Consider the following 27,140-nt stretch of genomic DNA (forward strand, 5'->3'; position numbering starts at 1 on the left):
CATGTAGAAAGATGGATAACATTTGTTCATTTGTATTTTACCTGCTAATGCTCTGTAGTGTGAAAACTGTACATTTTTTTACAAAAGTAGCAAGCTTAAGGAACAAAGATGTTTGTCCCCTTCCGCTGCTTAAACCATTTTAATTTCCTTTCTGCCTACAAAGTACCAACTTCAATAAATTGTTCCACAAATATAGAAACTATTGTGAGTTCTGTTGTAAACCATACTTTTTGAGTGCATGTACTTAAGAGTAGATCTTAGCTGTCAGTCTCAAAATTTGAGTGGTCAGTCAGATTTAGAAGAGGATAAGTAAAGTTCTGGGACTGAAATTAGGAGAGGAACCCAGGAGTGGCATTCCAGCAGCAGCTCTCCTTTTAGGCAATAATATGCAGCTTGAAAGTTGAAGTTTTCATGTAATAAAGTTTTGATAATGTTTTTCGTTATAATAATGCCATGGGTATTTCTTAGCTGGGTCGTGGAGCTACTTGGATGGCCCACAATTTCTGTAAAGTTTGGCTGCTGTATCTTAGCATACAGAGTACTGACTAGTGAATCAGAGAACTGAAAAATATAAAACTTTTGTCTGGAGCAGTTCTTGCTTGGTAAGAATTTTGTAAGCAGAAAAACAATGTATGTGTTTTGAAGGGGAAAGGAAAAAATCTGTCATCTCATACATTATTTTCCCCACTGCAAGGATCTGTATAATTAAATAGGGAAATATTTCACCCTGAATAGCTGAGACTGCTGTTTAGTGTTTGACAGTCCCGGGAAACATTCCAGTTTTATAATCCACATGCAGTCTTTTATTTTGATTTTAGAGTGTTTTGCAAGTCTTCAAAGTCCTCTATAGTAGTTTGCCAAACAATTACAGTTAAACCATTTAGAATTAGAAAGAGACAAATTGCTACAAGTATGTAAACTGTTCACAGATTATAAACTGAAGGGGTTATATTTCTTACGAAAGTAAGATTTCTGTATATTTTCGCAAATCTATGATTTTTGTTAAGCAAATTCTAATATTGCCTTATGCAAGTAATTTTCATTAAGTCTTTTCATTTAACATGCCTGAAATACATCTGTCCAAAGAATTAATGTAGAGCAGCACTAATTCACACTATTCAATATGTTGTGAGTATCCTTTAAATATTTGCTAACTAGAAATGTGGAGGCTAACCCTGACAAGAAGGAAGCAGAAACAATGCAACAGATGACAGCATAATAGTAAATCCCGACACTTCTGCGGAGTCATATATTCATTTCCAGTGGTCCTTACGTCTGAAAAAGTGATCAGAAATTAAACTGAGTAAGTGATCTGAATGAGCCACAGGCACAGGTCATGGACAAGATAAAGCCTTTGGAAATTAGTTAAACTTTTTGATCGTTACCTGCAAAAATAGTATTATAATTGTTTTAGGACTATATAAGATATACAGGGTTCTTTCAGAATACTTTTGTGCTTTGGCAGCAATTTAAAAAATAGTATCACATTGTCAATGGTATTTTTCTTTTAACATGATTTATGTAATGTTACAATGTATAGTCATTTAGTTTCTCTGTGTCTTCAGACTTCAAGGTAGTGTATCTAACTTCAGATACACACAGACAATGCAGTAAGTCTACAGTAAATCAGCTTTTTGGAGAAAAATTTCCTTTTATTCTGAAGAGGGATAGTGTTTTAAAACTTCCCAGTGACTTATCTCATGTTCAGGACAGAACTTGGGCTCTGCCTCAAGAAACTGAAGGCTGAATCAATGCTTGGTGGTCAGTATACCCCCTTCAGAATGTGGAGAAGGTCTCACGTTGACCTTTTTTTTACACTGCTACATGCATTGTTTGTCTGCTTATGAAATTCTTACCAAGATCAGTTCCAGATGCAAGTTTGTGTTTTTCAGTTCTTTGTCTCACCAGTCGGCACTTTGTACACAATTTCTGCCTTCTTTGTACGAGATGCTAAGCATTTGCAAATGATTATATAAACAATTCAGTTTGAAATTGGAGTAGGTAGCTGCCATCATCTATTCAGTATTTTTAAGTGATTTGGTTTTGTTCACAAAACAAGTGCCAGTGTAAGCTCAAAATGGAATGTTTTGGGCAGTGATATTTCAAATGGAATTCCTTTAAAAATGTGAGTGAGAGGCTTGAAGAACAGATGCAGAAAATTGCACGCTAGTGCTCTTGTATACTGTGTTAATGAGGAAGAGGAGGTATGGAAATGGAAGTGGGATTTTATTGTGTCAAGGTGCTAGGTAAAATTTGTGAATTTTGAAAAGCAAGTATTTTCTTTAACATTTCTGCTTGGGGCTTCCTTATAAATGGAGTGCTTTAGCTTTACTTGGTTCAAGTTACAGGTATTATCTCTCAGTAAGAACATGATTGTGATAAAGGATTAGTCACACTGGAACAAAAAAACCAAAAGTAAATAAGTATTTGAATGAGGAGTAACAGCTCAAAGGAATATAGCAATGATTTACACAACCTTTGGAATTGTACTTTACCATTTATTTTGTTTCATTTTGTTTTTCTTTTATTTGCTACTAAAACTCTTTTTGGAATATCATATTTAGTGAAGACTTAATTCAATATAGGGCTTTATTTACCTTGAAACTGGAGTTTATTTAAACTCGGCCTCTTAATTCGCTCATTATCTGAACTAAATGTTCAGAAGTATTAGTGATACAATGAAATCTGCTTTTTATATGGAGGCAGAGGGGGGAATGTTCTTCCTCATTTCTGTGTGAAAAGTGCCTTCAAAGAACAAAAAGGCAGTCAAAAGATACTCTTACTTTCTGAAAAGAAAAAAAAATATTTCTTAAATATTGATGCTAGACAGTTTAAATAGAAAACCATACATAAAAATACTTAGACTTTTTGGTCTGTAATTCATGAAGTATTTACAGAAGAGATGAACATTATTATCTGTGTTTTCATTATGCAAACAGACATCAGGAAGAAAAGTCTTTTGTTCAAGATCATCCTTCAGGCCAGTAGCAGAGCTACAGGTTGGATCAGACCTGCTGAATCCAACTCCAGCAACTAAGCAAAGCACATAATATCTGTGGTTTATGGAATGTCCCTAGGCTGCATGTCACCAGTGCATCATGTTAGTTACCCACTTCTCTAGCTAGGCACTAATGTGCAGGGTGGGTATGGTGGATTTTTGGCTGTTTGTTGCCCAGATTATAATCTCTTCATTCATGAGAAAAAAAGAGTTTGTAAGACAGTTGGAATGGCCAGGACTGTGTGCTTCAATTTAAACCACTGTGAACTAATCATTAGGCTGACTGCTTTTATTTAGTAGGATGTGTTATAGTTGCCAAATTTGTACTTCATAAAATCACTTCATAAAATAAAATCAATATAAAAAATATAAACTAGCTGAGGCTGGAAAATTAAAGAGAACTGGCCCTTTTTGAATTTATCATTGGGCATTTTGTTTCAGATACTGAGAGTATCTGAAAAGGTTGCTGTTGTGTTGTTATACATGGTCATACTTTACAAATAAATAAAACTCATTTTCAAAGAATGATTAATAGGATCTACTTGTCTTGCAAGTAACATGTAGACCATGAAAGGTTAGATGCACTCCTTTCTAAAATGAATCCAGCAAAACTGATTTCTGTTGCAATGGAAAATAGCTGTCAGATCCTCTATTTAACTTAGTATTTTGCAATTGCCAATACTTGTGTCAATGTTCTTTAGTAAAAAGTACCTTGGTGAAAGAAAAGGAAGTTTGGCTTGTAAAGAAGTGGTTTTTGGTGCTTCATTTGTTACTGAAAGACTTTTTATGGAGATCACCCGAGAAAGGTCTGAGTTGTTTACAAGCGGAAACTGCACGGTTAAATTACTGGAAAGTTTTGGAGCATGTAACATAGTTCCTAGTTTAAATGCTTTACTTGACAAAAATAGCTCATCTGCAGTGAAAGGGGGTTTGTTTTAATAATGGACCTGGAAGGTCAAGCATAAGATGAGTCAATGGATGTGTTCTTTGTGTAGCAATTGGTGTTCCTCAGACTTTTGCTATTGAAACAATCCTGAGAGATAAGATACTTGGGTTTTTTAATAGAAAATAGTCAAATTCCTTAAGATTTAAATATGCCTCTCTGTTTATCTTTCCAGGACAAGTGTTCTTTTGTGGCTTTATTGAATAAACTATTACAGGATTTAGCTACAAAGTTGGTGAAGTTCAAAAGTACACCAGCATTAACATTGCTAATTTAATCATATAGATATAAGTTTATTTATTGAATTTAATATTCATTAAAGATTCTGCTTTTCTGAATTATGGCTATGAGTTGTTTGTCTTACCTGCATGTTTTCTGGCCTGCATATTTTTATTCTAGTATTTGTACGCACTGCTGGACTACACTTAACCGTGAGTTGCCTCCTACCTCTGTAGGGTGTTTAGTAAAATGGAGGACAGAAGGTGAAGAGAAACCTTCCATGTATAAAGAATTGTAAATATGGTTTCTATCTACTAAGTATGACATTTCAGGAGAAATACAAGACAGTTTCTTTGCCACTGTGTGTGTTCAGACACAATTTGTGTTCACAAATAGTGAACTAAGAGTGTCTGATGCCCACTTCCACTGTTACTTGGGTATGCATGGAGAAAATGCTGAGAAAAAACTACTAAAAAAAGAAAATCAAAGCTGTGAAAGCTGTACTTTTTCTCCCTGATACTTTTCTATGCATGTAGGCTTTACTCTTCCATATTGCATGTGAGGGACTTTAATGCGGAGAGATTTGCTATGCAAGGAATTGTACAAGTCAGTAAGAAATCCATAGTCTAAAGTGGGGAAGATATAACAGATTTGTTGTGTGCATGTTTTGTAAAAACTGGACAGTGTGGTAAAGTTGAAAGGGTCTTCTAAGAAAGTTATCTAGTTGATGTGCTGTCTTCAGTGAGGCATTTCTCATCCTTATTACTTTGGTTTTCATTTAGATAAAGTTTGTTATCGTCCTTGTGTGCAAAGCCACTATAAATTTAAACAGCATGAAAATCAAAAGTTCTGGTTGTGGAATTCTATTCACAAGTCAATTATAAACAAATCCATATCTTAGGTTTTTGGTGAAACTTTTTAGAAATTACCAGGTGTTTCTGTCATACCAAATTCTGGGAGTATGACCAGAATTTCTAGGAAGTGTCTGTGTGTGGTACTCACTGCATGCATCTCATTATCCATTTTTTATCAATCCTTATAGCATTGTATCAAAATACCTACAATGAGTAATTGCTGGGGTATTACTTCAAAAGCTTCTTCTTTATGTGATCGAATGTGGAAGGGCCTTAAAAAATAAGAGAGAAGCATTTTGACTCTTGCACAAATTGATTTGTCCCTCTGTAGGAGGAACACTGTACAGTGTTGGGATTTTGAGAAATAGCTTGTTTCTTTCTGTTGCCCCTTAGGGAAAGAAACAATGTTAGGAGTCAGCTGTCTCTGTGTTTGGAAAGACATTGGGCAGTCTATTTATAGCACAAGGGAATAATGAAGCACATGTGGAAATACATCGGAAGATGCTGGAGACTGTAGATAACTACTTCAGCAGAACCATATAAATTGCAGTGAAAGTGTCTCAAAAAGGTGACCTAGGTCTGTGGCCCTCTTATGCTGAGTTTTGGTGGGTCTTGGGTATCAAGCAAATTCCAGTATATGAATCCTGACTGCAGCACTTTTAAGCAGGCAGGAAATGGGTGAGATTCTGTAAGATTCTTGTCTGATGCTGTGTCAAAAAAGCTGTTACAATGGCCTGAAATGGCTTTGAAAATGGAGGTAATGAAATCATACTTCATGTCTGTGTACAGCCTTGTTGACACCAATTAATTTTTTAATGCTGCACATGCTTCTGATGTCTACGTTTGAAGAAACATGCTGAAAAAATAATGGGCAGAGAAAAGGAGATTTAAAGAACTGAAGTAAAACAACTGTTAAAATAGGAATTAAACTTGGTGAGGATAAAGTATGAACTGCTAAAGCACTCTTTAATTTGGTGAAGAAAAGTAGAAAACAGCATAGAGCTGGAAGTCAGACATTCACCTTGGAATTAAGGGAAACATTTTGACAGAGTGATTAACCAGTGGAACAAACTACCAGAGGTGGTGATGATTTTCCGTGTCTTGAAGTCTTTCAAATGAAGAATAGATCCTTTTCTGTAAGCTAGGCTTTGGCCAAATGCTGGTTTGCCGTGAGGGAGTTGAGGAACTCTGAGCTTGTACAACTCTTTGTGCCTTTGGCATGAAGCTGACATGTGCTGCAGGGACTGTGAACATTGAAAGGTCTCCAAGGCCAAACTCATGGGGCACGTGTCCAGAGTGGTGTGTGCCTAGGGATGAAAAGGCTTGAAGGGCTCCAAGTGTTGGTAAGTGTATTTTCTTTCTTGAGCTCAATACAGGCTTACTATGGAGAATTGAATAGCCTGGGACACTAGAACTCAGAACAGATTATCCTAAATGTTACTGTGAATTTATTAACTTAATTTCCATTTCCTTGTGTTAGTACATGCCAAAGACTGAAGTGGAAATGAATCCTGCTGCTGGCTGCTTCTACCTATGTAGCTGTGGTCATAGAGGACAGAAGTGCTGTACAACCAGCAGCTGCCCTGCTTGGTCGGTTTTTCCACTTCATAAAATTGCAAGTGCCTGCTGATGGTCCTTCACCCAAATGCCAGACAATGTCACTGTCTGTTCCCATCTCATTTTGTTGGTTGCACTTAAAGTCTTTGAAGACTCTGAAGTTTTTTAAAGACTTGAAATGGCTTTAAACCTCAGAGTCTTGTGCCTTCTTGATCAGTTTTCCTGTCTGGTAAGGATATGCTAGTAATTCTGTAGGACCTCAAGGAGACAAGCAAGTGTGTGTTAGCGGTACACATGAAAGACTGATTATAGAGGGTAAATAAATAGAAGAGCATGGAAAAAAGTGTTTTCAAGCACATGTGCAAGATGCCTCTTTGGAATTATAAAGGTATTTACTGGCATCTCTTGCCTATTGTACTGTATAAGCGAAGGGTAATAACTGTGCTTTTGATTGCTGGTAATGTATCTTAATGTTGTTACCTGTTTTGATTAGGACAGCTTGGGCTGCCTTGCAGGAAGGGTTTTTCTCTAGAACAAAAAAAAAACCCTAAAAGCATCACAAATGTTTACACTTGCTAAAATGTTTCTTCTCTTAATATGAATAACCACTTTCAGTTTTTACCTTTTGGAAAGTCACTTCATACAGAATGAAGCAAAAATAAATACATCTGTTCTCCATTTGGTTTTAGTTTAACTTTTTTTTTTTTTTTAGCAGAAATCCTGCATCAGCGTTAATCTCTTAACAGCAATAAACAATGAAACATGAAGATAGACTGCCAGACAACTCAAGAGTGGTGGGGGTGTATAAAATACTCTTTCCTCAACATTTTACAGTTTCCTCTGTTGTTTCTTACTTCAGTAGAACTGGATACCTTGCTTCTAAAGCATGTCACATTCTTATTTAGGCAAGAGTATTGTGTCACAAGTTCTTTCATTGTGCAAACAACATGGAAATCTGTCTTTTGTGCTTCTGTAAATCTGAGATAACCCTCAGGTTCCACTCTCACAGTGGTTCTGTGAGGAAGCTTCTGCAAGCCAGGAAGCTTTTGCAGCTCTCTCTCGTGTAATCTCCACAACCTCATCTGCTGACATTTCCCTCATGGTGGGGCGAAAGGTGATGTCAGAAAAGGGTTCCTGTTGAGTTGCTGATATTTATGCTGCTCTTAAAAGAGAGAGAATACTTTCCAGTGTTCATCTGAACAGTCCAGCGATTTTCTGAGCACATTGTGTACTTTGTGCATTCAATGCTGCTAAGTTTCCTGAAGTGGATAGGCCTCAGAAAGGATGTTCAAATGTCAAAATAGATGCTATCAAAATAAATGTTATTGACAGGATTTTATAAACTGTTTCATAGCTTCTGAAAACATCTTTCCTTCTGTTTGCTTGGCTATTAGTTGTTTTGAGAAAGTATATTACTCTATGGTAAAAAAGAGAAGAAAAAAATTTCCAGGTGTCAAATGAAATATTGGAAGACTACTATCTGAAGTGAACATAATAAATGTCCATAAGGTTGTTATGTTTAAGAAGTACTTTCATTACATTTTTTGCTCTTACCACAGCTAAAACAGTGCTTAAGATGTAAGCATCCATTTTGAGCTCTAGCTTCAGATTTTCATTTGAAAAACAGTAACCAGAATGTTACGTGATTAAATTCAACATCTCTTACCAGTTGTTTGTTCCTCAATGTTAACATCTAACTATAATATGAAATTGTTCTTATTACTATTCATGACTGTGATGACTGAAAAATTCCTTGGCAATCAAATAGCAGTTTATCAGTGAATTACAGGAACATCTTTCATATATTTCATAGATTTCATTCTCTGTAATAGAAAATTATTTTTAATAGGATCTATATTTTGTGCTTAAGCTAATTATTTCTTTTTCACTGAGAACATTCTCTGAACCAATTTTGTTTGTGTTTGGAAATGGTATTTTGCAAAATTCATTTTGATAGTGAAAAATTTCTTTCTGTAAACTATCAAGAGTTGACAACCCTGAAAAATTGGTTTCATTATCAGAATAGTAAATCTGAATTTTCAGCTGTAGTTGTTTCTTGTAGAGTAAATTTTAAAAAAAGATACTATGTTAACTTGGTAGTCACTGTGAACCCTTTCAGAAATTTGGATCTTTGTCCCTTGTATTTGTCCCTTACATTCTTGGACTTGGATTTATCTGTTTCTTACTCTTCCCCAACCTCTGAATACCATCAGTATCCGTGCAAGTTATGTCTTTAATTGTGCTACAATTAAAGGAATATAAGCTAGTTTCTGTGAATTAAGAAGAAAAAATTATCTGTTACTGTAGGGAGAGGGAACAGAAAATAGATTTTCAGAAGCAGTATCTGCTGGTTTCTCATATGTTGGTGTTGACTGTCTTTAGATGATAGCTGTGATATTATTCTGTAAGTCTCAATAACCAAAAACAATTTGGTAAAACACTCATATAGCATTTAGTCTCTTTCTTGTGTAACTGATGTCTTTCTGTAGAACTACAGAAACATGAATACATACAGTAGTTGGAATTTATAATTAAGCATTTTAATTGTACTTGTTTTCCTTTCCTTCTAGAATATTTTCTTTCTTGGACATAGTTACTTTGTGTCGCTGTGCGCAAGTTTCCAAGGTATGTATTTCTCTTGGAGTTTTTTGGTGTTCCCTATGCTGTTCTCTTAATTACATCCAAATCATGGGATTCACTGTAATCTGCTTCCTGATTAAAAAAAAAAAAAAAGGTTTTCTCGGTCTCTTAGTTTATTCAAGCAAATGAGCAGGGGTCCCAGTTTTGTATGTAGATGTGGGCTTAGTTGCTGTGTACAGGAGTTCTGCCTAAAGGCTGTGGAAAAGATATCCAGTCCTGTTTGCTCTGTATCTGGAGAAGGGATTAAGCCCAGTTTGGCATGATGGCATTTGCTTTTTATAAAGCATGTGGCTGTATAACACTATTTTTCAGGCGTAATTGCTGCTTAAAATTCCATGTATGGAACTGGTTAATGTGCACCATGTGTCTAAGAAGTAGATCCATCATTTTCTTGCCAAATACAAAAGTAGATGGATGTTAAGTAGATGGGCTACTAGTGGAGAAAAAAGCACACACAAGATAGTAGTGAAGGCATGCTAAGTAAGTTTTTTATTTTTAGCTTGTCTTCATTTTTTCTTCTTGAAATAAAATTAATAATACTCCGTTTCTACATCAGCTGCATACAATGAACTATATTATTATACAACATACAATGAACTATATTATTATACAACATACAACTATATTATTATACAGCATAAATGAACTTAATTTCATTTTTCTTCCTTCTCTTACAGTTGGGTTTGGTTTGGGATTTAATTGATTGGTTGTTTTAATGTATAATTGTGTAATTATTTTATTCTTTACCCATATCACCCTGTCCTGCAACTTCAGTAAGTCTTGTGAGTCAGGTAACATCAGGTTTCATCTAAAACCTACAAAACTGCATAAGAAAACCAAAGTGATTAAATAAATTGTATCTTTCTCTGAAAACTTGTCAGTGGGATGTGGTATTCTTTTTTTCTCTCATTTTCTGCATATATCTGTGTTTCTCTGGCTTCCTAATTTTGCTTTACTTTGAACAACTATTGCTTTGACAGTGAAGGACAAGCTCTTAAACATGTACATGTAACTTAGCACATGGAAAGGAAAGGCCTGGTCCTAATAGTGGAAAGTCAGCAGTTTTCTGAAAGGTTTCTGTTTTCTCCGAATAGTAACTAGTGAGGTTGAGGAACTGTGGTTTTATTGAAAGGAATCTCATCTGCAGCTACTTTTTTTCCATTTAGATATAGCAAAAGTAACTAATTAGAAACCTTTACCAAAGCTTTTTAAGAATGGAAGGCTAAATATTTCTGTGTGCGTGCTTCACATTTAATATCTTGCTTTGCCATATGTTTTGTAGCCACAAGTTAACCTTTGAAATGTAATCCATTTAGGAGATTTGCAATTAATGACTGCAAATTCTATGTTTTTAGCTATGTATGAGTACTAATATCTACGATTTTTTTTAAATGCTGCCTGAAATTGTCAAGTTTGTAATTGCATTACTGAGATGAAAATGAAGGGAGTGGGAAGTGGAGGTAATAAATAAACTGTATTTGTTTTCTGTAGGCATGGAATGTTTTAGCTCTGGATGGAAGCAATTGGCAAAGAATAGACCTCTTTAACTTCCAAACGGATATAGAGGTTAGTGTCTTTTTCATTTTAACGGTATTTTTTATTCCTATGGAAATGTTGAAGAGCATAGCCCATTTGGAGTGCCCCACATACTGTGCTTGTTTTCACACATTTTAAAGACTAAGTTCATGAAAATAATACTGTGAAGAAGCAGATGAAAAAGAACTCTGTGTCTGCCTTTTTTTTTTTTTCCCTGGATGTGTGTTTCAGTTTTGGTTGCCAGCTGTGTATCAGACGATTTTCATATATCACATACATACATATAAGGCTCTAGAAATTCAAGCCTGCTCATTTCCAGAAAGGAAAGGTGTAAATGGTGCCTCTGGATGGAGTGAGATTCTTGGAATTGCTTTTACAATCTAGAGGATAGTTTTGCTAGTCCCAAATCCTTCTATGAGGGGGCCATCTAGTGCTGGAAGCTCACTGGACACTTGGCTACAGCATTTGGAGATTGAGGCATTAAAATGCTAGACAACTTTTCTTACTGCAGACTTGGCTGGATTTGATTTGGTGTGTATCTGATTACCATTTTATGACCATTTGTTTTGTAAGGTTTAAACCTTGTGTGAATGCAGGTATATGTGAAGTAAAGTCCTTTCCAGTGTATAATGAAAGGTTTAAGGGCAGACTTGTCTTCTGTAAGAAAAACGTGTCTGCATTAATTCTATCATAGATGTGCATAACAAAATAAAATATGGCATCTGAAAATTAAGAAAAAAATTAGTGGGGAACAACAATTCCTTGATTCAATCTGAACTGGTTTATTATTTGTTGATACAAATTAAATGTAGACTACAATAATAGATTTGCTTCTGTATTTTATGTTTTAGCTTCTTAGTTACATGAATAAAATCCAGATGTGTTTCATTTGCTGTATTTTGCTTACCATGGTACAAACTGTTCCTAAAGCTTTACAGTAACATAGAAGGTAAATTTTTTTCACCACTCTTTTAAAACTTTATTGCCAACTCCTGTGCTCTACTTACCTTAAACAAGAGGATCTTGCAGAGTTAGGAGAAATATTTTTGGCATCTGCCTCAATCTAAATGTGTCAAAGAAGATTTGGAGCTTTAATGTCATGTTTTCAGTTGCCTTTAATCTTGTGTTCCTCATTTGCCAAGAAATAAAGTAAAACCCCACAGGTCTGCAGTCCTTCCTTTTGATAGGCCTTTTCTGTGTCTGCAGTCATTTTGGTATTTAGAAACACAGAATTGTATTTTCAAGTTTTCAGTATTTTTGTCATATATTTTACCTAGTGGTGTTACCCTCTGAGATGCTGAGATATTTGTAACATGGGATTCAGGAGAAGGAGTGAAACTAAGTTATGATCTTCTATTTCTATAAAAAGCTGTTGTGGTTTGGAGCATTTCAGTTACTTCAGTATTTAAGTACATTTGCAATATGTAACTCTTGAATTTACTCATAAAAGTGTGTTCAGCAAGAAATTATTTCACAAATCAATTTTTCAACAACACAGTTTCACATTTGGTGTCTAAGAACTCTTTTTAACTGTTTTAGTATCATATTTTTTTGTCTGTGAATTTAGGACAGGTAAAAGCTCCCAGCTATATTTGGCAAATTTGTGCTCAGTTGGACATGGTGCTGTTTGGTGATTTTTCAGTCAGTATTTGATCTGAGAATATCAAATTATGAAAAAGTAGCTTTTGTGAAATTTCCTTTATTTAAGACTTCACATGGTGGAGAATAAAGTGGGGGGAGGCCCTATAAAAAGTGTTTGTTTTATATAAAAAATGTATGATCTTGAATTTAAATGTACCTTAGGATTCTTGGTATGTGGAACCAATTGTAAGCTGGGGTAGGTTGAAAAACTAGTTTTTTTGAGTGACAAATTATTCAAACGGCTAAATGCATTTGAATGCACAAAAGTTGTCTTCTTTAGTATGCTGGTTTTTGGGAGGTTTTACATGATTAAAGAAATAAATGACTTTGGGAAACTTATCTCATTGTTTGTTTGTATTTTCTTTGAATAATTCTTTAGGATTTGCCTTTTTTCTGCAATGCACATTGAACTTGCATTATATATTATTCATTGAAGAATCTATCCTTACAGTAAAGGCATTTGGCCTTTGCTGAGAAATAATACTGATTAATTGAAAAGCTTAGAAAGATTTAAGTTAGATTTTCAGTTTCTTTGTTTCGGTATAAATTCATCAGAGTGGTAAGATAAGCAATGTTGCTTATGGACCAAGAAGCAAGCTCTCATAAGAAAATATTTTCCTATGGTGATGGCCAGAATGTTAGTATTAGAGAAAGACAATAAAATGTAACAATATGGCAACAAAAAATCCACTGACCTATAATTCTACATATATTTCTTCTTTCAAAAAATAAAGGAAGTTAAAAATGCACTGTGCTGCTAGGTATTAGTCCTGTTGTTGCTGCTCTCACCAAGGTGTTTGGCACCTTTCAGTTGCAAGCATCCCTATGGCAGGAGCTGTAAAACAGGGACTTACAGGAGGCTGTTGTGATGTACTGGCCTAAGCAGGTCTCTGTGGGCAATTTCAACTTAGGTGCTGTAAGAGTAACTGGGACTCTTGAGGAGTGGCCAAGCCTCCCATTCCACCTCTGGGGCAATTCCCTACCCATCTGATAAACCTTGAAGATCATTTTAATAGCCTTAATGGGTAGCATCTGCTGTGACAAAAAGTTGAGCTTTGTGTGATTGAATGAAAAAAAGGAAGAGAGAATTAAAGATTGAATTGAATGGTACCCGAGTGTGAGTGGAGATTCTCAACAGGTAACTGTTCTTTCTTAAAGCAGAAAAAGAATTTCAAAGAGTTATAGTTCTTAGTGTAGTGGGGTGTAGCTGGGGCTAGTCTTAACTCCTGGGATTTTTAATTTGACTAGAATATTGTGTCAGAATGAAACTCAGCTAAATCTTCCTTTTATTTGGTTTAAGGGTCGTGTTGTGGAAAATATATCAAAAAGGTGTGGTGGGTTCCTGAGACAGCTTAGTCTGAGAGGATGCCTTGGTGTTGGAGACTCCTCTTTAAAGTAAGTAAAATCCTTGATGGAGACATCATTTGTTTCCTAATGTGTACACCAACTGCAATTAGATTACTGTTATGTCTGTTTGTGTTTCTGAGTCCTGACTGATAACCAAAATGGGATACTTAGGTAAGTACTAAATACCTTAGTATTGGCTAAATGAGACGTCAGTTTGAGATCAAAATATAGCTTCTGTTATTTTCTAGAAATGAACTAAGAAATGAATGCTGTGCTTTTCAAAAACATGGCTTTTTCTTTCATTAGGATTATGTTGATATTGCTCCATTTTCAAGTGGTTAAAATATTTTCAGACTATATTCTGGCTTCCTTCAATAGTCAGAGTATCCAGATTAGTGATCATTTTATTGTTTATCATCTAGTCTGGACAAGAGGTGACCCTAGCAATAGGAGGAAGGATAAAGACTGGTACCTACATGGAGTGCCTGCAAAATCAGGAAAGATCTGGAATTCTTTTCTTGGTCTAAATAAGAACAAGCAGGTGACAAGAGCATCTTGGGAGGCTCTAGAGAGGACAGTGACCTTTCTTTTACACAGGATATGAACAGAGCTGTGCATTCTTTTGTTCCCAGAAGAATGTTTTCATCCATATAAGCTTTTTCCAATGCAAACTGCTTAGCCAGGTTCCTCTGGATATTTCTGTGAGTATTTAAACCCTAAGATCCTATCTCCAGCTGAATGTGGAGCACCACAAGTGCTTTAGGGCTCAGAGAACATTTGGAGGAAGTCTTGGGGTCTGGCTGTTTTGCAGTTATGCTTTCCTCCTCTCTCCCTGGAGCCTGGGCTGGATGGTGTTCAGTCTCAAGTGCTGTAGCCATTCTCAGGTGGAAAATATCAGCACAAAGATTTTGCTATCAGTGGGCATTAAGCTAGTGTCCTGTGACCTTTAGCTATTTCTAAAATTTATAAGTAAGTAAATTCATAACTTTTGTCTCTAGAGTAAATTTATGCAGCATTAATTTTCAGATACTTGTTCTGAAAGTGATTTTTCCTGTAAGGCTATTTGCATTGAGTTGTTTCCAGATCTATTAGTTTTGTGGGCAATACTAATTTCTCTATTTATCCTTCTTCTACATCAACTTTTGAGTAAAATAGCCAATTACTGATGTAGATATTGGCCATGTAAGCACTGAATGCTTGTGACAGGTCTGTCAGGACATGCCCCATGCTCGAATCTCAGAGGCAGTTTGGTGTTCCTCCAAAGTGTAACGTCTTTCCAAGTGATTTGAAGAGTGTTTTGACTGTAAATCTCCCTCCAGTATATGAATTTTGGAATAGCTGTTTTGAGTATTGAAGTGGAAACTCTCACCAATATAACTGCTTGCTGGATTTTTTTTTCCATTGTTTGCAATCCATGCTGCAATCCGTCCAGAAGTTGTTACCAGCTGAGCATGTAGTCAGATCTGTTAACCAGGGCAAGCCTCTAGACAAAACTGTTTTTGTGTGTTTCCTTCCCTCCTGCCAATAAAATCCATGCAGCTGAAGGAAACATGGGCATAAAAACAATGTTCTTAAATGCAATGTAGCTGTAAATATTACTTTGCACAGATGAAAAGAAAATGTATACATTTCTTCAGACTAATTAGTATAATGATATATACAGGCTCTCAACAGTATGATAGCTCCAATCATTCTTAAAGTTCATACCCAGTAGTGCACACTGATGCTTTTTAATTTTTAAAATAATAAAGAAGCAATTTGCAGCCTACAGGGCATTCCACTGGTAGTTCAATAGACCTAGGTCACCCTTTACTATTGTACCAGGTGTGTCCCTTTCCATTTGCTGTGGGAGCAAGCTCCTTATTAAGACTTGCAAAGGCTTCAGTAATGAGATGTGCAAAAACTCTTCCCAGAAGCCTAATGTTTAACTGATGTAACACTTGAAGCTTTCTGTTTATGACCTTGAGTTTTTTGTTACAGTATTTGAAGCAAGTTCTGACTTATATATGACAGAATTAACCACATTGCCCGAGTGGTATTTGAGAGAGAAACAGCAATTTCCTAAGACCAGAAACTTGCAGTAGGAAAAGGAAGAAGCAACCACTGAGACAAATGTGTTTGAAGCATACTTTGCAGTTACTCTGTGGCTTGAAGATCAGGCTTTTTGACCAAGGTGGGAGGAGGTACGGGACAGAGCGCACTCTAGTGACTGCCTTGGACATTTTATTAATTCACTTTTTTGTTGTGTTTTAGGACCTTTGCACAGAACTGCAGAAACATTGAACACTTAAATCTGAATGGGTGCACAAAAATCACTGACAGGTAAGTCAAAGAGGTTTTTTGATTGATGGGAAAATTTGGAAAAAGAAGTAGCTGAAGGTATTTTTAGTGTGTCTGCTGTTTTGCAGCACGTGTTACAGTCTTAGCAGATTCTGTTCCAAGCTGAAACATCTGGATCTGACATCCTGCGTAGCCATCACAAACAGTTCTTTAAAAGGCTTAAGGTAAGAATATTCAGTGTTCTGTGTTAAAGAAAAGTGTATAAAGAGCTGTTCAGCATTTAATAAAGTTAAAATATTGGTGCTGAACTTTTGTGCTGTGGTCAGCAGGGGCTGTATTTTATGTCTAAGACTTCTTGGGTGTAGACTGTGGTGCTTGTGTGTGGTCTTTTCTCATGACTTTTCTGTGGAGGCCTGGCACAGTCCACTGGCTATCATTAATTTCTAACAGTGTGTTTAATTTGGGTTTCCCACTGTTATGACTATTTGAAGGCTGGATTTAACTTTATGTATTTTTTTAATTCTCCCAGTGAGGGTTGCAGAAATCTGGAACATTTGAATCTTTCCTGGTGTGATCAGATTACGAAGGATGGTATTGAAGCACTGGTGAAAGGGTGTAGTGGACTAAAAGCTCTATTTCTTAGAGGTTGCACACAGGTACATAATTGCTTGGGTGATCCTTTAGGAATAAAATTTTATTTTGGGTTTTTGAAATCTCCATGAATTAAAAAATGTCATTTTTGTTGTAGTATTTTGTTCAATATTGCAAGATGTGTACATTTTTTGGGCTGCTTTGCTGTGCTTTTAATTTCTTGTTTCTTTTCCTATGTCCAATTTAATTGCTAAATACAGTTAGAAGATGAAGCACTGAAACACATTCAAAATCACTGTCATGAGCTTGTAATCCTGAATTTGCAATCGTGTACAGTAAGTATTTGAAGCTTCCAAAGGTACAGTCTGTAAAAATCAGAAATTATTTTGAATGCTAATCAATTGATCTGCTATGCATTTAAGTAAGATAGTACATTTCTAGAGTTTACAGGATTTTGTGTGAAATAGTAGCTTTAAATGAGCTGGTTGTTTCTACAGCTGAGTTTTGACTTGAAGTGTTGGGTTATTTTTCCCCTTCATTACATCTTTTAAGTGTGGTAAACTCTGGAGTAAGAATTAACTGCATTCATTCAAATTTCATTAGCTGTGTAGCATTTTGGTCTATTCATAATTCTAAGGTTTCTAATTGATCAGAAGTCATCTTCTGGGCTACATAATACAGAGTAAAACATAATGGCATCATAACTGAAAATGATTCAGAACCATCTAAGTGGCAGAATGGCATGCCTTTCCAATAATAATGGAGAACACATTAATTAGTAATGAAATGACTGGGAATCATTAATGTATTTGTAATTCTACTTAGAGAACACAAATTTTCTTTGTTCTGGTTTATATTGTCTTTTTCATTGTTTCTGATGTGACTTTTCAGGATTGGGGAAAGGACTCCTTTTCGATTTTAAATATATCTAAGTCATTCTTTCCTTGTAAATAAGCCTTAAAAGATATTGAAATCAATTAGAATTTCAGTGCTTTAGTCATGCAGAGTTGAATAATGAAATTATATTTTTGTTTGTTTATTTTTGAAAAGTTTTCTAGTTTTATTGCTAGAAGGCATCATAAAAACCTGCAAAACTTTCAAATCTGTTTTACAGATTGTTCTAGAATGAATGTGGCATGGGAACATTTTTTGTTAAGATTGAACCTAATAGGTTTCTTTAAAGTGTTGAGTATTTTTAAGTGTTAGGGATTACTTAAAGTTACATTAAAATTTCAGAAAATAAGAATAAGAATACAAAGCTTGAGCTTCCATGATACTGATGTTTAGTGAAAGAGAATTTTTCAGTCTGACTGTACGTGCCCACTGAAGCTGGGCACTTAAAGAGAACGGCAGTAAAGTTCCTTCTTTTGGTCAGAACCACACTTAAATAAAGTCAGTATGTCATTTCCTCCCCTTTTACTCATCCTTTTGCTGCCCTTCTCACAAGTGCTTTTTCTGTTGTGTTTTGCCTGAGACTAATGAGATATATCAGGGCCAGCCTTTTCTGACTATTTTTATGGAAGGATCTCAAGCGGTCGGATGATAATTAGTTGTTATGTCTCCCACTTAACAGTGGCATTGGCACAGAAGTGCACCAGAGCTTTCCTTTGGTCAGGATGTCTGTTGTAATGTAGTATAAACAAAAAATCCTCCCAAGGGGAAGTATTTTTTCCTTTGAGTTTTCTGAGTTGCTAGTCTGTGTGTCCTACCTAATTACATGTGCTTTAAAGCTGTATTTCTCTGGAGGTGTGTCCTGCTTGCTATGGCTTGGAAGCATGCTTCCAGAAGCTTCGAGGCTCCATATCATCAAAGAGATTTTTATACAGCAGGTGTCCTTTTGCTTTGTATGACCCCCACTGTAATTCTAGTGACTCTGTTTTATGGGCCCTGTAAAATGCCAGGCCAGCTCCAGCAGCTGTGGAATGAGCTAGCATTAGCTTTGGAAACTGCACATCTGAAAGGTACCATCTTTAGAGAAAGATTTTATAAACTTGCAGGGACTTGCAGGCATTTTTTGAATGCTTTTCTTTTCTGACAGTGATATGGGCATTGAAATCACAAGCAATTTCAGAGTGGAAAATTTTCATTTATGACTTGAGGGCTTGTTACAGCAGAATAAATTTTACATGGTCCTTGCCTTTGAAGCCATCCCTTTTTCCAGTAACAGCATCATGTGTATTTCTCAAAGCAAACAGAACAGTTCCAGAAAATAACATGGTTTTGGATAGTCAAATCCAGAAATACCTGACTTGGACAGAACACCAAAACTTATCTTCTTACCTGTAGATTATACAAATCCTTCTGAATCCCCAAAAAGAAAACGATACTTCTAATTTTCTGCTGATAATAATTTGACTGAATTAGTTGCAAAATCTAAACTTCTGATATTATCTAGGAATGGTTATTTTTGTGGTAATAGCACCAGAAATATGCTACAGTTGTATGAGCATACTCAAATAAGGGGCTTATACAAGGCTTTCTATTAAAAATACAGCGGAAGTCTTTGCTATTATTGCAAGAGTATTATAAAGCCAGGAAATAAAACAATCTGTTCCACAGAGCAGAAGAATTAAGTTCATAGTGTTAGGAGGAGGAGGAGGACAGAGAGCTTTTTTCAGGATAGAAGACTTGTAAACAAAATATTATTTGCACACACACAGTAATCCAGTTCCTGTTGCTATTTTGTGTGCAGCTGCAATGGGGCTATTTCTTATAGTTCCTGTTTCAGAGAGAAAACTTATTTATTCATATTCTAAATTTGGAATTACTCCTGACAGAATATCTACTACAAAATGTTTTTGAGAAATTAAATGTCCACTTTTGAGTTAAATCTTTCATCTAAAGGGGTATGTATAGGTTAGGGCAAGTCTGGCTTTTACACTTACCTTCTGTAAAAAATGGATTATGTAATTGTTTCCCTGTAACTCTTGCTTCAAAAATTATCAGAAGGTGGAGGGGTTTGCCCTTGGGTTCTAATGCTCCAGGGCAAATTAGGTAGTTAGCTCTCTGGCTGTGAGGCTTTGAAATCTCTTTTGCACTGTTCCCAAATGTACACAGTTACTGGAACAGAAGACCTGGACCCCACCAATATATAAGAAGTGAGCACAATTTAAAAAAAAGTGAAAAATTATGAAACAAAAAGCAAAGTGAAAGAGGAAGACAGCAACAAACAACTCTCACTTCGTGATTCTCACTGCCTTACAGCAGAACTTAAGGTCTGTGGAAAAATATGTAGTTAAGGAGGAATTGTAAATGTTGATTATCTTCAGTGGTTTCATGAAGTTGAAAATCTAGGTTGCCTTGGTTATATACAGTGTGACAGTAGCAGTTCAGTGGCAGTGTCTTGAGTTTTGTTCTTGGCTGATTACTTGATAAGGAAGTAACTTCAACCTTCTTCTGTATTGCAGCAAATTTCAGATGAAGGCATTGTGAAAATCTGTAGAGGATGCCATAGACTGCAGTCACTCTGTGTTTCAGGCTGTAGCAACCTGACAGATGCTTCTCTCACAGCACTTGGTCTGAACTGTCCAAGGCTGAAGTGAGTATGTCATGAGTGTGTTGTATGTCGTGTTCTTACTGGCCTGATCTAAGAAATTCACTTCTGAAGATGAGTTGCATTTGCAAACAAAACACTAGGTACATAAACTTGAGGGATGGTCCTCTATAGCTTCATATTAATGTAGTTCGCTGTATATCAGAAAAACAAGAGTTAATATATAACAAATCAGATGTGCTGAACCCAGCAGTTTAATTCTGTGCTTCTAGCTAAATATTTTAGGTACTAACTACAAGCGAGAAAGAAAGAAGATATAAAGCCCATTACTTTTTTAAAAGATAAGATCATCTGTGGTTGTTTTGTTTCTTTTGATGTTTGTACTGTGATGTGGTTTTATGCAGTCATTTTTCTTAGAAAATAGCTAAATTGTATCTGATTATTATATTTAAAGATTTTATTATAAAAGTGCTTTTAATATACTCTGCAGTACAGCCTGGTGTTCTTAAACTCTGAAATAAAGTGTGCTCATGTCTTTGCAAGCATGGACTGATATTTATGAGAGATGTTTTGAACAATAGGGGCTTATCAGTTAAAAATAATATTAGCTTCCCCATTGGTGTAATTTATGCAAACATATATGTTATGGTGGGCTTTCAAACCAAGGCTCAGTTATGCAGCAGCTCCCTGGTTATGGAGACATATTGTAGAGACAGATAATACTTCTAATTTTAATGTAAATTAAATAAAAATATTTTTGGATCACAAATGGCCATTCATGATAGGAACATGCAGGAGTCAGAACTTGTTATCCTTAAATCACAGATAGGGGAGGAGCGAGTAGTCTGTAAAAATTAGGGGATGCTGCATTCAGATGCCAGTGTACCATATGCTGACACACAATGTTCCTTTAGCTGAATGGATGAAAAAGAGCTTTTGTTACTGTAGAAAACCTGTCCTTAAAACAATTCCAGGCTGACAGTCCTCTTTGTGTCCCTGTTCATATTTATTAGGAGCTTAGGAGCCTTTTGGCAAACTTACTGGAGTTCCCTAGAAAGCTGTGCTGTTACTGCTGGTCTTTTTCCACCATTTCTCTCGTTTTCTCAATTAGCATCTCAGATGGGCAATAAAAGGAGGTCTCAACTGCTGCTAGTTGTGCAATTCTTTCCAAGAGCAGTGCAAGTACAGCAGGAATTGTTTCAGCTTCAGTAGGAAAACTGTCAGCCACGAGGGGGAAGGCGTCTGCTGCTCTGCTCCTGTAATGAGGAGCAGCACAGGGAAAGAAAATGACCCTTTGCAGTGATTACTGCTGAGGATTACTGCATGATGGAAGGACAGAGGATACAGCTGGTTACAGCTAGACTTTGGGACCATGGATGGAAAGTACTTGATAAAATTTATGTTGGAAATCAAAGGGAAATGTAATTCCACACTTGTTCTGCATCTTCTGAATATTTCAGTGTTGAGTGTGAAAAAAAAAACTGCTGCCTCTGTTGGACTTGCTGACCTTGTCAGGAAATTTTTGAGTATTTTCTGTGCTATACTACTCTCACTTCACTTTGGGATCTTGATTGTCCTATTATGCTGCTTTCCATGATACTGCTGCATTTCCCTGATTCAGTTGTTATCAGTCACAAATATCTCCTTGGACAAAAACTTAGGTCAAGCTTTCAGCAGACCCTTCAGCCGTATTTCTTATCTCACATCAACGTACAAATGTCTTGTCATCCCTCTTTACATTTGCTCTTTCAGGTGGTTGGTACCATTTCTTTTTTTCTTCTTTATTAGCACTTTTTAATGCTATAATACATGTAGGTATTTTTGCAGGGCTTGTCAAGAAAAGCACCTGTGAGCCATGAATGCCTTTGTCTGGGTGGGACTGTGAAAGTTACGATCATATTCCTTTCAGCCCCACCAGCTGCTTAATTCCACAGGAGCAGGGAGGTGCTGAGTGCAGAGACATTCCAGGTGTGCCCAAAAAGCAGCTGTAGGCAATGAATGCAACTCTGAATCTGGCTCAGAGAACATTTCTTCATAAGAGTGGAGAATCCCCTTTGAATATCATTTTGCCTCATCAGCTCCTATGTTAAGTACTTTTTCACAAGTCACTGGGTAGGAAATTCATGTCAGCTGTAACAGGAAAAAAAGAAGAGCCCTCTGTATTTAAGCACAATCACTAAAACAATAGCAAAAATTAGAACTTTGGTCATTATTTCCATGCAACCAAATGCCATCCCGCTTGTTTTTTTCATTTTGGGGCCTGATTAATGCAGCATGTGTGATACAGCTCACTCCCCATTCTCCTGCCCTGTCTGCACACCCAATTTCAGGAAAGCTAGACCTGCTCATATTCTGGTTTCTTATTCATCTGTTTCTATAGTTGCCTTTTCAACTGGGTGTGGAGGAAGTAGCGTCCTCGCTATTTTGGATATCAATGCAGATGTCATTGCCTCTCCACCCCCCGTTAAAGTCAGCCATGTAATGAGATGGGGTTTGTAGCAAGTAATTGATGAAAGGAGCTAGAAGGGTGACAAATGTGACCTGAATTGTCGGTGGTTTTTTGTGGTGGTGTTGTTTTTCCCCTTCTTATTTGGTATCACAGGCAATTTTCAGAGTAGCTGAGAGTATTTTATGACAGGCTGCTAACTGCCCTTGATGGAAGGGCACAGAATTCCTGAATCTAAGTCTGTAAAATAAGTCCCAGAGGTATTCGAACCATCCATTTGGGAAGAGATGCCTGTCTTGTACTTAGATTGAGTTTCCCTCATACTTCTGAACCTTGTTGAAGACTGGAACTCTGCAAGTGGCTTTCCAAGCCTGTGGTGCTGCTCAGCTCTAAACTTGGGTGCCCTCTTGCTTTTGGCTTGGAAGAGGCTGATCCAGCAAAGTCATAGTCAGAGCCCCACATCCTGTACTTTTTAACTCGTTCATGCACACAGTGTGGCTTTTCCCTTTGCACTTTCTCTCTAGAGAGAGTGTCCTAATGGCCTCCCAGAGCAGTGGAAGGATCTGGAGGCTTCTCAGTATTGCCACAAAAAGTCCCTCTTCCCCTGCTTCCTCCCTGCCAGCCCCGGTATAGCAGCAGTGGTTGCTGTAAGTTGCACTTAGTTTGTGCTGCTCATCCTGTGGCACTGTGGTTTCCCCTAATTCATCTTGATACTCACTGCACCTGCAAAGGAAAGTGTTCCTTAAAAAAAGCATGAAGAAAACAAAGACAAATGGGATGGAGGCCTGTTGTGCATATTAGTTGTGCTGTTTGGGGCAGTTGACCTGGGTTTTTTTTTTTTCTTGATACTACTTCCCAGTGACTTTGGAAGAGTGTTAGAATTATCTTTCCAAAACACTGTCGTTTTCTTTAAGGTTGTGTTGATATAGTTTGTTGTTCTTACTCCGGGCTTGGAGGTTTTTAGCTCCATGCTTTCTGGTAACTTGCTTCACTGTGCTTCATGCAGAGGCTCTGAGGGGATTTCTAGTAAGCACTTTCTCAGTTTTGTGGTTTCCCAGCAGCCTGTGTTTAGATAACAGGTTTTAGATGCAGGCTTCATCTGCATTTTCCTTAACTCAGGATTTATTTTTCCTTATCTTTCCTCAGATAACACACAAGAAAACTTGATCACTATGCTTTTAGTGAAGCAAAAGGTTAAAATAACCCTAATTATGTACTTTTTTCCACTAAATGTTCTCTGACTGTCAGAATCTTCTGATAAACTGGGTGAAAATTCTGCTTTTTAATTTCAAGTCACAGTGAAAAATAGGGGAGAGTGTGTGTGTGTGTGTATTTCTGTATATATACACATACTTTTACTATGGAGAACTTTTAAGTTGCAGAAGAGAGATTTATATCTCAAATGCATTTGCTTTTCTCTATGTTAATGTTTTCTTTAACATTTAAAACTTTTTCAGGATTTTGGAAGCTGCACGATGTTCACATCTCACAGATGCTGGCTTTACCCTTCTCGCACGGGTAAGGGTCATTTCAGAAGGTCACAGCTCGCCCTGTTTCATTGCTGCCGAGCAGCTGTGAATTGATGTAGTCCTGCTGGGAAGCAATATGAGGAGAGGAAAATTAAAGTAGAAAGAAGCCAGTGGAGGAGGGCACTATTCATTTCATTTCTGGATTATACTTAGATCTGCAACTTGATCTATTTTGCCATCTATCATTGCATTTTTCACTTTTTTCCTCTCTTTTTTCATTTGTTTCAATTGTGTTTATTTAGCACAATTCTAAACTCATGTTACATATTCTATCCAAATTTCCCTTATATTGATGGCACACACCCTTGTGATATTTACATCCAAAAAATCAGCGTATAATTGATTGTTCTGAAGATAACTTTAAATTACAGATCACTTACATTATACATTATAAGCACTTGTGCCCTGGTTCATGCTGTAAATATGTACAGTAAGCATAGTGGTAGTGTCAGAAGCTTCATGTTAGACTTAGGTGTTTGCTGGTTAGGAAATCTGAACACAAAAATTATACTCTGTAAATGGGATTTGCTGCTGATATTTAATGTGAATGGAAAGGGTGTTTTTTTGGTAGCCACAGTAGTTAAACAGAGTGGTTTTCTGATTGTCCAGCACTACGTCCTCAGGCTCTTGGTAGTCATCTCAAGCCTGCTCTTAACCTTTTTTTTCCTATTCCTGGAAAAAGCAGATTGGAAATTGAGCCAAGCTTTGGCACTGTGTGGTCTGCTGCAAGGTCACAAGGTTACATCCTTTTTTTGAAGTCAGTCATGATCAGATATTGAAAGCACTTCTGAAAGCTTGCTGGGGTGACTCAGAATGTTGCTCTGACAAAATTGTGCAGGTGTGACACGCAGCTTCCTTCTGCCCTTACAGTAGACCCCATTTTAATATTTTCAGCATTTATTGGCAAAGCAATTTGGTTTTAAGGCTTCTTTCTAATGTATGACAATGAAGAGAAATGTGCCATGTGCTGAAGCGTATTCCAGGTTAGTTAGATGCAGCTGATAAACACAGAAGTTGGGTTCATGTGTGTGCAGAGGAGCTGGCTTTAGTGCACGGGCTGTAAATACCATGGGTTTGGAGTGAGGAGGGAAGGGGAGCAGGGCTGCTGAGCACTGGTGTGTCCTATTCAAACCTTACAAGACAAGGAGGAGACATTTCACTTTGTAGGAGAAAGGCTGAAATCTAGATGTTTCAGAGGGAGGGGGTATTGCCTGTTAATTCGTCTGTTTATTTATTTTAACAGGTTTTTTTGTCATTTGATGGTGATCAAATATTTGAAGGGATTTATATCACAGTTTCCTCTTGCAAGCTGTGCTATCCCATATTATAAGCCCTGTGCATTATTTTATGTCTATATGTTGTTTTACTTCATTTTTTTATCTGTTCATTTTTTGTTTATTGTAGAATTGCCATGAGCTGGAGAAGATGGACTTGGAAGAGTGTGTTTTGGTGAGATTTAATATGAAAAGGAATATTGATTGTCCAGTGTAAGAATGCAATACATTAACACCTTTGTCTAGATGTTCTCTGGTTTTTATAAATAGTGTTGTGTTTATGGTAGGAAATAAAATAATTATTGGGAAATTCTATACAGGGAAATACTTGGAGAGTAACAGGTGATGAGTTGTTTTCCAGAAATAACAGAACCCTCATTTGGTAGAGAAAGAGATACCATTTTGGAGGGTTGCCTCTCCTGCTGTCTGTTGCTTATAGCTGATGTTTGGTTTCTTTTATTCCCAGATAACTGACAGCACATTGATACAACTTTCCATACACTGTCCTAAGCTTCAAGCATTGGTAAGTGTAACTACTGGTCTGTGGCCTGTGGTGCTCCCCCTGGAATGACACACAGGGACAACTCCTTCAGTACAAACCCAGGCTGTTCACTCTGTGTCTAGAAATAATTCCGGATGTACAGTGACACTGTGCAAAATATGTGCAAGTTTCATAAGTATTCTAAAAGCAGCACGTTGCTCCTAAAATATTTACATGCATTGTGTGATTAAAAAAATGTTACCAAATCAGTGAGTAAAAACCAAAAACTTTTACTTTTTGGCTAACATCCTTCATATTTGATTCCTTACATATTTGATTTACTTAAAGCACTTAGATCCTTTATGGATATTCTCAAGTGTTCAGTAATGGTTTTCTTAGGGAGTATGACACTTTACATCAAATATTGAATAAACAAAACCACCCAGAGAAGACAATGTAATCACTCTGTAAGCAGTTTCTTCCAAGCACTTTTTTTACATTTACATAATAAATTATGGAAGGTTTCCTTGGACTTGACTTTTGAACATAATTGGAGAGGATTGAGAGTGGAGTACCCTGCTTACTGGATTTCAAAGAACTGTTTTCTAGGGAGTGGTAGCTTAGATCTTTCAGATCATCAAACCCAATTCGAGGTAACATAAATTTGTTTGTTCTTCAATCAAGGTACTTTAAAATTGCTGGATTGTTCTTACAGTGGGAGTTCCTGTATTTCAGGCCAGTTGTCCTTTTAGTGTAGATTTGTTATAGCTGCTTAAATCTACGTGAGAGAACAAGTATCTTTATAATCTGTTCTTAGATGGGATTAAAGGAAGGTGTTCTGCTTCCTTAATTAAGTTGTGTTATGATTAGTGTTACTTAGTGTTACTAAGGTAGCAACATGAGGAAAGATGCCTTTTAAAAGGAGCTTGTTCACTATTTAATGTTGTTGTTTTTTTATTTTTCCTTATTAACTATCCAGCTTCATTTCTGAACCATCATTCTTGATGTTAAACCAAATGAGTTGTCAGGAACTGTGGTGCCATTTATATGGGACACATTTTTATATTGTAATCCCAGTTGCAGCCAGTTCTTGCAAGACATCTTTTGTACCAGTTCTGTCAGTGCTTCAACAGAGATACCATAAAAACTCATAAATCCCAAGCATTTTTTTCTGAGCCTGCTCCTCTTTGCTGGCTTTTGTGTGTTTGCCTACAGACAGGGAAGTGTGGCATTGGTAAAACATCACAGCTTTTCTAAGGGAACCAGAAAAGCTGATTTCTTTGGTATATATATATATATATATATATCTTT

At 36.6% G+C, this 27,140-nt stretch overlaps 1 protein-coding gene across 2 annotated transcripts in view; it reads left to right on the forward strand.

Moving 5' to 3' along the window:
• Positions 1 to 27,140, forward strand: part of FBXL2 (F-box and leucine rich repeat protein 2) — a 50,796-nt gene that overhangs the window by 18,098 nt on the left and 5,558 nt on the right. Inside the window, exons 3-13 of one of the 2 annotated variants that reach the window (XM_041425210.1) lie at positions 9,142 to 9,196; positions 10,703 to 10,777; positions 13,689 to 13,783; positions 15,989 to 16,057; positions 16,144 to 16,239; positions 16,545 to 16,671; positions 16,867 to 16,941; positions 20,014 to 20,144; positions 24,003 to 24,063; positions 25,479 to 25,523; positions 25,815 to 25,871. In XM_041425210.1, the coding sequence (XP_041281144.1) occupies positions 9,142 to 9,196; positions 10,703 to 10,777; positions 13,689 to 13,783; positions 15,989 to 16,057; positions 16,144 to 16,239; positions 16,545 to 16,671; positions 16,867 to 16,941; positions 20,014 to 20,144; positions 24,003 to 24,063; positions 25,479 to 25,523; positions 25,815 to 25,871 (886 nt within the window). Of the gene's footprint in view, positions 1 to 9,141; positions 9,197 to 10,702; positions 10,778 to 13,688; positions 13,784 to 15,988; positions 16,058 to 16,124; positions 16,240 to 16,544; positions 16,672 to 16,866; positions 16,942 to 20,013; positions 20,145 to 24,002; positions 24,064 to 25,478; positions 25,524 to 25,814; positions 25,872 to 27,140 lie in introns of those variants that run through there. The other variant, XM_041425211.1, reaches the window with a different exon arrangement.

Source organism: Onychostruthus taczanowskii, unplaced genomic scaffold (assembly GCF_017590055.1).
Source record: "Onychostruthus taczanowskii isolate IOZ18803 unplaced genomic scaffold, ASM1759005v1 scaffold88, whole genome shotgun sequence".
Classification (NCBI taxonomy): domain Eukaryota; kingdom Metazoa; phylum Chordata; class Aves; order Passeriformes; family Passeridae; genus Onychostruthus; species Onychostruthus taczanowskii.